This window comes from Physeter macrocephalus, chromosome 19 (assembly GCF_002837175.3).
Source record: "Physeter macrocephalus isolate SW-GA chromosome 19, ASM283717v5, whole genome shotgun sequence".
Taxonomy (NCBI): domain Eukaryota; kingdom Metazoa; phylum Chordata; class Mammalia; order Artiodactyla; family Physeteridae; genus Physeter; species Physeter macrocephalus.
The window spans coordinates 67,896,939-67,907,760 of record NC_041232.1 but is presented as its reverse complement, the minus strand read 5'-3'; the positions used below and the strand labels follow the sequence as shown (position 1 = coordinate 67,907,760).

At 43.6% G+C, this 10,822-nt stretch overlaps 1 protein-coding gene across 1 annotated transcript in view; it reads left to right on the top strand.

The window, feature by feature from the left end:
* MBD2 (methyl-CpG binding domain protein 2) overlaps positions 1-9,875 on the top strand; it is a 75,613-nt gene extending 65,738 nt beyond the window's left edge. The window contains exons 6-7 of the mRNA XM_007121290.4: positions 2,520-2,658; positions 6,386-9,875. Of these exons, the coding sequence (XP_007121352.2) occupies positions 2,520-2,646 (127 nt within the window). The 3' untranslated portion in view covers positions 2,647-2,658; positions 6,386-9,875. The remainder of the gene's footprint in view (positions 1-2,519; positions 2,659-6,385) is intronic.
* The last annotated feature ends 947 nt before the right edge of the window (positions 9,876-10,822 follow it).

Sequence of the window (10,822 nt, the reverse complement as noted above, 5' to 3'; positions counted from 1 at the left end):
GGCCATGGCTCACGGGCCCAGCCGCTCTGCAGCATGTGGGATCTTCCCGGACCGGGGTATGAACCCGTGTCCCCTGCGTCGGCAGGCGGACTCTCAACCACTGCGCCACCAGGGAAGCCCTATTTGTTTTCTAATACTGAGTAACAAGTTCTCACGAACCTCACAGCTTAAAACAATACCTATTTATAGCTCTCAGTTCAGTAGGTCAGAAGTCTGGGTCAGGCATGACTGGATTCCCTTCCCGGGGTCTTAAAAAGCTGAAATCAAAGTGTCAGTAGAACTGCAGGCCTTCTGGAGCTTGGGCTCCTCCTAAGTTTGTTGCAGAATTCATTTCTTTGTAGTTGTAAGAATGAGGCCCCTGTTCTCTTGTTGGCTGTGGGATGAGGCCGTTTGCAGCAGTTAAAGGGTGCCAGCATTTCCTTGCCCCATGGCTCCCTTCATATCCCCTCTCCTGCTTCTTTCTGGAAGGGCCTAGCCCCTTTTAAAGCCTCTTCTTATTAGATCAGGCCCTCTATGATAATCCCTTTTGATTAACTCAAGGTCAGTTATTAGTAACCTAATCATAGAATGATAGCTCAATCATATTCATAAGTTCTGCCTGCCCTTGGGGGAGAGAATTTTACTAGGAATGTAAGCAGGGGCAGGTGGGGACATCTTGGGGACTGTGTTAGAATTCTGCCTCCCACATCCAGCAGATGCTTTAATTTCAGTTTTCATAAACGTGGGAAGCAGTGCTCAAGACAAAAGAGAAACAGTGGCCAATGTCAAGAGTTTCAGATATACTTCTCTAGCCAAAAGCACCATTCCTTCCATTTTCTTTGTCCTCCTGATGGGGTGACTTTAGGGCAGTTGTGTAGACTCTCATACTCTGTTACTAGGCATGAGAGACTGCCATGAGACTGATACGCCATTTATCATAAAGCTGGAGTCACTGAGCCAGTGGCAAGGCTAACTGTATAAGAAATAAACATTGTGTTCTTCATGACTCTGCTCCACTGCATGAAAATCGGTTGAACTTCAGTTTCTGTTAATATGATCGAGGCTACAGAGCTCGATTAATTCAGTGACAGATCCCCTCTTTTTGAAAATTCAATTAAAATGTATAAGTCCAAACCTTTTATCTCTTTGTGCTGTTTTTAGAGTTTAGTAAAGATGACGTCTAAAGTTTCTGTGTTTACACAGTGTATGTTAATTTTACTACCTTGGACATAGTCTCATGAGATAGAGAGATGTGGGGACTAGACGACAGTAAACACGACTTTACAACTGGTTGAGTGCCCAAGGGTTGGATACTCAGGGCATCTTAGTGGAGTCTTCTGGAACATTGCTCCTCTACCCTTCTGCTTTCCCATGTTTGGGGCATTGTTACAATGTGTCCTCCTCAACTATTGATGGAAAAAATCACTTCTTCTTTCAGCAGAGCCATCGGTATTCCTTGTTGCATCTCTTATCTGTCCCAGGGCTGCTCCGTCTCCCATTCTGTATCTATCCTAACCACCTTTCCTTTGGTCTCAGGAGGTGACTTGTCCTGTTTTCTAATCAAGGCTCATCCTCCCAGCTGGGCCTTTGCCTCTCTCCCTTTCTTGCTTTTTTCTAAGTCTTTTACTTAGCCAGTCTTGTCCCTTCCCTTGTGTCTTCAACCATTGCCTCTCCACTGGGTTCTGGAGGCGAATTTCTGTTTACCATCTTCATTTGCTAGAACTGTTTTAGGAATCCCTCTCTTGCTCTGTCAAGGAGCTAGTCTCCGTTTTTTCCTGCTTTTTTAAGATGAATTGTATACCAATAGCCTTTCTTCCTGTGCTTTGTTTTTCACCTAATGGTTCTGAACTTTTTTATGACTCGGTGTTATTAACTCTCACTTTTGAGGTTCCTTTAGAGTCCCCAAGACACAGGGAAACTTGTGGCATATTCTTAACCTACTCAGCTCATCTCAGTTCAAGAGTCTTTTCATTCCCTGTCCTTGGTGTACAGGATCATGTGGTCTCGGTTCCTTCATGATGGGCTGCTCCCAGCAGGCCGGGGAACCCAGGGAGAACTCCAACTACCTTTCCCCTGACACAGCAGAGAATGCCAACGAAATCCCAGCCCATCATGCCTCCACCTTCTCCATCTTTCTCAGTGCTTCACTGAGCAAATCTCTTTTCCTTCTTTATTTTCTGTATTCCTTCCCTGCTTTTAAATTATTTCTAATTATCCTTTATAGGAATAACCCTGAATCTTCACATATTTGAAGTTTGTGAAGTTGTAGAAAAGGTCACTGAAATAAATCTACTCCTGCCGGAATTCACTGTGAGATGAGGGCTATCTGCTGTCTGAATGTCCCTCTTTTTGACAAAGCTCATTCCCCATGTGACTTGGTTTTGTGAGGGTAGAAGCAACTTTTGCAAAGTCTAAGGAGAAGGAAATGTATGTTTCTCAGGAATTTTCATGACTTTGAAGTCAAGATAAACCATTTCGGCAGCTTCATTGTTCCAATACTGGCCAAATTATTAGTATCTTTTTACTCTGTTTTTAAAAAGGAAACAGGAAGAGCGAGTACAGCAAGTGCGTAAGAAATTGGAAGAAGCACTGATGGCAGACATCTTGTCACGAGCTGCTGATACGGAGGAGATGGGCATTGAAATGGACAGTGGAGATGAAGCCTAAGATTAGCATCAGGTAAAGCAACACCAGAGAGACGTGGAACTTAAGGTCTTTTATTTCCTTGCTTTTGCCCTTGTAGCCTGATTCAGCAGTGCCTACAAAGCGTTCTCCTCTGTAAATCTTGTGCGTGTGCTGTTGTTTGGCCCCCTCTATATTTAAGGACCATATAAGCGTGCATCCTTTTGTTCTCATTATGTGAAGATGTTCACACCCCTGCAGCCACTTGCAAGGGATCTGGTCTCCAAGGTGTCACTAGAGAAAAGCAGAAGCAGGAGGAAAGGACTCTGCCAGGGAGGGAGGACCAGCTGCAGGAGATGAAGGCGCCGCCACCTCTCCCACAGTAGCTCTCTGGGGTCTGTTGTCCCCTCTGTAAAATTGTGGTCACAAAGTAGGCAAAAATCCCTCCTTTTTCCCCTCCATTTCTGTTCTCTCTAGCACAGACTTGGTGCAGGGAGAATGAGAAGGACATTTTAAAGTATGATAAATCATTTACCTTAAAAAATACAAATTATGATCCTGTCCTGAACTCACGTAGGAGTCTCACAGTCTCTGTTCCATCGGGTACATATTCTCTTTAGATGATTACACTCCAGTCTCCAAGGGTTTATGTGGCATCTTGCTTCCCAACTTCTATCCTGCTTCGTTCTGGGGGCCATGTCTTTCTGCCACCCCCAAGCCAATTATTTATTTGCATCCTTTGAAGGCAAAACTGAGCGGTGGGTGGTGGTGTTCGGAGGGAAAGAGAAAGGGATGGCCCAGAAGGAGAGCGAGCGGAGGGTGTGGGAGCTCTAAGCCCGCGGTGGTCTCTGAGCCCCGTCTCTGCCCCTCGCACCTCGTCCTGAGAGTCAGTCCTGCATTCAGTGCTGGGTCCTGGGGACGTCCTCGCGCTCACAGAACTTACCGTACAGTTGGATGAAACGAATGCCCACATAACTGTCTGATCACCAACTGTGATCAGTGCGATAAAGGAAAAATGAAGGTGCTGGGGGAGCTGCCGACAGGGGAGCTAATGCGATGTGAGGGCCAACAAGACTCTGGGGACGTGGCGTTTACGGGGAGCCTGAAAGGCGGGTAGGAGTGAGCAGAAGTTAGGGTGAAACGTGTTCTCATCAAAAGAAATAGCAGGGACAGCTCGGTTCCTTTAAGGACCAAAGGAAAGATCGCTCTGGTTGCAATGGAGGAAGTCTGGGGAGGGTTAGAAAGTGTGGAGAGGAATCAAATCATGGTGAGCCTTGTGGATTCTTGTTAAGGATTTTGAGCTTTTTTTTTTATCATTAAAACCACTGGGAATCCACTGAAGGCTGCGTAAAGTGATTAGATGTGCTTATTTATAAGATCCCTACGGCTGCTGCATGAAAAAGGATGTCCTTTCTAAGGAAAGCTTAGAAGCAGGGAGACCATTTAGGAGCTGCCATAGTCCCGCAAGAGGTGATGGTGGCTTCACGAGGGTCTCAGCGGCGGATGTGGAGAAAAAGAGGAAAAGGCCAATTTGAGATGTATTTGGAGGTAGAATCAACTTGACTGGGTGACTGACTGTTAGTGAGGGTGGGCGAGTGGGGTGAATGACTCCAGGTGTTTTACTGGAGCCACTGGGTGGATGGGGAGGGGTCCTCTTTGGTAGAGGGTCGTACTGAGGGTGTTGCCTGCAGGGGGGATGAATTCATGGTTAACGCGACCTTCCCTTCCCATCAGTGCTTTGTCTTAATTCAGGGAGTGGCCCATCCACAGTGACGCAGACCAGGTAATAACCACAGTGTCTTCCATTTACACAGTCAGTGACAGCAGCAACATTTCGGTCACACGGTTTCCTGACCACGCAGAACCTTTTAAATCGAGTTCAGCGCTCTTTTAAGCGGTTTTGTTTTGCTTTCCGTATTGAGGACAGGAAGGTGCCGTGTTGACCCAGAATCTTGTTTGCACTCCGATCAGGATGTGTTTCGTGGACTTTGAGGAGCGTACTTAATGTGTGTAACGTCGCTCAGAGGCAAGTCTGCAGCGCGTTTCTTTTCTCCAGAGACTTCGGTGCAGTGTGGGAATCTGGACCATTGCACCCGCACCACATCGGAACTGACTCTGGGAAAGCCCTCTTCTTCTCCAGAGCTTTTTGTTGTTTTTCAGACTTTTTTCCTGAAAACAATTTAGAATAATCAAGGGTCATGCGGTTGAGGTTTTACGAGACCCTCGCTTACTTTGCAGGTTGACATCAGGGCAGCACCCTAATCTATGTAAGCGAGCCTGTGGTTAATGCACGAACAAACTAATTAAAGTTGAGGGATTAAAGTTTTAATATGTACTTAAAGAGTAGCCATCACTTTGGCATGGTGCTAGGGAGAGATCTGCATTACGTGTATCGTATTCTAAACTTGAGAATGGTATTATTAGACCAGGCCATTAGACTCGTAAGTTATGGAAGATTTAGAGGTACTTCTTAATTATCAAAATTAAATTTACCTAAATCACTAATTTAGCCCCACGTACACCTAAAGTGTTTCATAAACCAGAGCACTGCCACATGACTTAATTAGGTGTTCATAATAACCTGTGGAATAGGTGGGACTTAGCTTGACTAAAGGTGGGACATGGCCAAGTGCACATGGCTGCTAAGAGATGGAACCTGCAACATGCGCTTCTAGTTAGGTCTGTTCACCGCATTATGACATGGATGCTCTTTCTGATGGTCCTTATTAGCAAAACGGACCTTAATTTGTATGTATATATATATATTTGGCAGGCGCAGAGTTTAGGAAGCTGTCAGCGGAGGTGTAACTCCAAGTTCCGTGCAGTCGCAAGGAGAGATTTCAGCTCTTCTTCCTTAGTCACTCGGTCCCTGGGGCTCAGTTGTGGTTTCAGCCCACCTCTGCGTGTGTTCCTCCCGCCAGAATCTGCTCCAGAGATTGCCGGAACACGTGAGCCCGTCAGGGAGGACGGGGCTGAGGCTGTTACTGATTGGGGCGAGCAGGCGTGCGTGCGTACGTGCATGCGTGTGTGTGTGTGTGTGTGCGTGCGTGCGCGCGCGTGTGTGTGTGTGCGTGCGTGCGCGCGCGCGTGTGTGTGTGTACCCACACACCGTCAATAACAGGTTGAGGTTTTCTGTGTTACTTAAGATTTTACACTCAAGAGGAGTGCCCAGGTTATCAAACATTTTAGGAGTGACTGCAAGAAGAAGATAACTGTAAGAACAAAAGTGTTAGAACATTTAGCTATAAATGAGCTAGAGTATCAAATACATAAATAGTTGAATTGGCAGTTGCACAGTACCGTTTCACCCAAGTTAAGCAGTAATAAAACTTCAGTACATTTCTATCATCTGTAAATTCTGAGAAGTAAAATAAATTATTGTGATATAAAATAAATCATTGTTAGAAATTTTCCTAAATTTTCTCAAGGTGTGTTTGGATTTGGCTACGTCTGTTATGTTTTCTTCATTTGTATGCCCTGTGAGTTCTCTTTTTAATGCTGATTTAATTAATGATAGAAAATATTTTCATAAGCATACAAAGGGGTACATATGATTTATTTGAAAAAGAAGTGAGTATTAAGGGTTATTTTGAAAATAAAACGCTTGAAACAATGAAGGGAAATGTTGAGCACTCGTTATGTACAAAGTGCTGTAACTAAATGCTATCAAGGCTCTAAAAATCCTGTTCTAAGTGAAATTTGGCCTCTAACTGCTTTTCCAGGGTTTGCTGACCTCACCTGAGAAATCACTGAATTACTTAAGTTTGTTTGTTTTTTCTTACAGGTAACTTTCGACCGACTTTCCCCAAGAGAAAATTCCTAGAATTGAACAAAAACGTTTCCACTGGGTTTTGCCTGTAAGAAAAAAATGCACCCGAGCACATAGAGCTTTTTAATAGCACTAACCAATGCCTTTTTAGATGTATTTTTGATGTATATATCTATTATTCAAAAATGATGTTTATTTTGAGTCCCAGGACTTAAAATTAGCCTTTTGTAATATCTATCAAGCAGGACCCTGAAGATGAAGCTGAGCTTTTCATGCCAGGTGCAATCTACTGGAAATGTAGCACTTAACGTGAAATATTCGTCTCCCCTGCAATTTTAATATGAACGGATCAGGAGTACCAAATAAATTTCCCAATGAAAGCTTATTGTGACTTCACTGTATATAAACAGATTTTTATACTTTATTGAAAGAGGACACCTGTACATTCTTCCATCATCACTGTAAAGACAAATAAATGATTCTATTCACAGACTGATTGGAATTCTTTCTGTTAAGGAGCACACAATACATAGCCCCTCCTTAGGATTCCTCGTTCACATTTTGAAATGGAGGTAGTAGCAAATAGTTCTTACATTTGCAGTATACCTCTGGATATCATGAGAATTGCGCTGCTTTCACCAGAATTATAAGTTGTTGTGTAGCATGGGTAATTTTTTTCCCCTTGCCTGTAACGAGTACTTTTGTTAGTTCTATAAAAATAAGGCATTTTCTTCCCTTGGGCATGAGTTAGGTACACAGGTGTGCTTCAGATGTTACTGGAAGTCCATGTCTGTTTTTCTAGAACACTTTACATTTTCCAGTGTCTCCTGGCTTACAGAGTTAACAGGTGCAGGTCAGACCCTTTGCCACAAAGAGAGGCATTTTTCTGGGCAGAGTTGCTTAATGAACCAGATTGTAATACTTTGCTAATTACTACCTGGCCTCCAAAGTATTAACATCTTTTTTTCTGTTGAAACTCACAAGCGTTAACTTCATTACCAGTTAAATTCCTTGATATCTAATGACTAAAACTGGCATAGCATTGAGAAATGAGTTTTAAAAATCAAAACACACTTAAGGTAATCTGATGCCAAAGAAAGGAGGGAGTGGTTATAAGCAAATTTAAGTACATTTTGAGAAATAGAGCAAACATTTTTCTTTCTGTACGAAGGGTTTATGCACTTCTTAACTCAGTTCTTTCAAAATCAGACGCAGAATGATGTGATCAAGGACGTGACCAAATCCCTCTAAATGTCACTTGTACATTTTTTTATCACTACCTCCAGCACCCTTCCGGTTTCCGAGGAGGGGAAAGAAAAGAAAACAGTGAAAGCAATATGACTGGCTAGGTTTGAGCTGCTGTCTCTCTGGACTTAATGCAAGACTACATAGATATCACCTTCTTGGAATTCCTGATTTACATGCAACTTTGATCTCTGGGCTTTAGGCCACCGATTTCCACAGAGTAATCCTGCTGGCAAATAAGCAGAGATCCTTGCAGACTCTGGGAAGACAAGTGGCAGAGGGTTGCCTGCTCTGGGCCCTTCCGACTGTCCCAGTTGGGGTGGCAGTTGGAAGTTACAATAATACTGATTTCTTTTTAAGAGCTATTATGACTGGTTAGAATGAATGCCCAAAGGCTTTGCTTAGACTCAAAGTCCACGAGTCTTCATTTGTAATCAAGCTTGGGGTAACTTCACCTTGGCGATCATATGTTCTTTTCACAAAGCAATCCAACCAAGACGTACGTGCCTTTATAAACAAAGTTTGTTAAAGGAAAAAACACACGTACAAAACTTTGATTTTTGTCCTTATATACATTGCTCAGGTAGAGAACAAGGTTTGAAAGCCGTTACACGCTGTCTAGCTGGGAACTATCCCATAAGTCCAGGTGTTCCCAGTATACCCGCGGGACATGTCCAAAAATAAATGCATCATCTTATCCCCCAAACCTACCACCGTCTTGCATTCCCTAACTTGTGTAAAAGCACATCATCGGATCCAGTTGCCCAGGGCAGAAGCCCAGGAGTGATCCCAGATGGCACTCTTCCCCTTGCCTCCAATACCCCATCAGTCCTGTTAGAATTGTTAACCACATTTCTCACACCTTCATCTACATCTCTTCTCCATTCCTGCAACCACTGCCTCCTTTCCTCTGCTCTTTCAGCGGCTTCCTTTTATTTCTCACCTGTCCCCTTTCCCTTCTTCCCTCTCCATCCCTCCTTTTTCTCCTCCCTAGAGTCGTCAGAATGGTCCTGGAAGCAAATGTGACCTGATCATTTCCCTGCTCGAAATTCCCCACTCCTCCGTGTATGCAGTTTAGAATCATGCTTAAGAGCAAGCACTTTGAAATGGAGAGAACCTGTGTCTGAACCCTGGTTTTGCCATTTGTGTGACTTGTCAGGTTACTTAATGTCTTTGAGCCTGTTCCTCCTCAGTGAAATAGGAATAATAATACCTACCTCATAGAGTCGTTGTGAGGACTAAAGGAGATACTGTTTGTCAAGTGTTAGCACAGTGCCTGGCGCGTCGTAGTGAGGGCTCCTGTTGGAGCGGGCGCTCTCGCTATTATCTCTGCAGGTGTCATTTTATGTCACTTCCGAGAGGCATTCGCTGATAACCCTAACTACCCTCCACTTTATAAATACCCGCAATACTTTATCTTCTGCCTTGGCACTCTGTTTGTTTCCTTTGTAGAAATCTTCTAAATCTGTATTTTATTTATTTGTTGACTTTTTTGTCTGTCTATCTACTAGAATGTAAGCTCCGTGAGGGCAAGGATGTGTCTGTCGTGTTCCCTGTTATAACCCCAGCGCTTAGCCTAGTGCTTGGCACACAGTGAGCACTCAGTAAGTGCGTGTTGAATAAATGGACAAATGATCAAAAGCCTCTTCACGATCTGATGCCTGCCTACTTGTCTAGCTCATCCTGCCACTGTCCCCACTGCACCTTCGGCTCAAGAAAAACCACATCACCTGCTCCTTTGAAGTGCCCCTTGGGCCTCTGTGTCTTTGCACCTGTCGTTCCCTTTGCCTGCCTGTCTACATGGCCAATTCCTGAGCACTGGTCAAGTCACAGCTCCCTCCTCCGAAGCTGCCCCTGGTTTCTCCAGGCAGATGTTCTTTTCCCCCTCTTCCAGATTCCCACTGCACTTTGTCAATACCTCCACGGAAGCACTTTATTGTATTGTAAATTTGTTTGGATGTCTGTTTCTACTTTTAGACTGTAAGCACAGTGAAAGCAGAGATTGCATCTTTTCATCCTCATGGCCCCAGAGCCTAGCGCTGTGCCTGGCATATAACAAGTTTGTCAATAAATACTTGTTGAATGAATTAGTGAACAAAGCGTCTTGCAGTTGGAAAAATCTTGCAAGACGGATGTATTATTACAGAAAGGGATGCCCCTGGCGGCTTCCGGGGTAGTTTTTTGTGCTAGAGAGGAGATCTAGAAAGCATTATGTAATCTCTTTGAATAGAAGATGACTTGTTTGAATTTCTAAAATAAGTTGAACAATATAGATCTTCATAAATGATTGCAAAAGATATCAAAAAGCTTTGTGATCCCTCAAATGCTACAAAGTCCAAAATAAATATTTGCACTATTAGTATTTCCATAGTAAATGCTATGCGAAAATGTACAGCAATAAATTTTGAAGCTTTAAAAATGTTTGTGTAAGTTATCTTCAATGACTTAATCTATGGAGAACATCTAGGACCTGTGTTTCCCAGACATAGGGGCTTCAGACTGGGGTTAGGGCCCCAAAGCTTTCAAGCTTATCCAGTGATACTGCTTTCATTTGTTACTGAGACAAAGTGCTCAGTCATGCTGCTGGCATGTCTAGTGAACAGAAAGGTCTGGAAGGGTTCTCCACAGAATCAGGTGGTGGCCACACTTGACCTCTTGAGGCCACAGCCTCCGAACCTCCACTAAGACTGTCATAGCTTCCTTGTCCTGCCCGCCTTCACTGCTGGGATGCATATATGACCCCTATACGAAATCTACTTCAGTGGCTACCAAATCCACAGGTGGAGTCATCACATCAGTCAAAATAGCATTAGCTATGGGATTGCAAATCGCAGCAGTGGCTTATCAAACCTGCATGTCTCAAAGGGTCTGGGGTGGACTTTAAAATTTCCAGTTGCATACTGATTTTTCCAGAAGGGCACATGTAAGTTACTCTGTCAATTATTTGGCTTTTGTTTTTATGACAGGAGGATACAAGTTTTTATTTCCTCTCATTTCTATAGCATTTTATGATTTATAGAGCACATTTACCTCCATGAATGTCATGTTTGAATTTCAAGCTACATATAAGCCATGTCATATACACATGCTATTACCCCCATTTAAGAGCTGAGGAATCTAAGACGCAGACAGGTTAAATGACTTACTTACTCAAGCCGCTAAGATACAGAGAGGGGCATTTGAATGCAGAGGTCTTCTGTTTCTAGA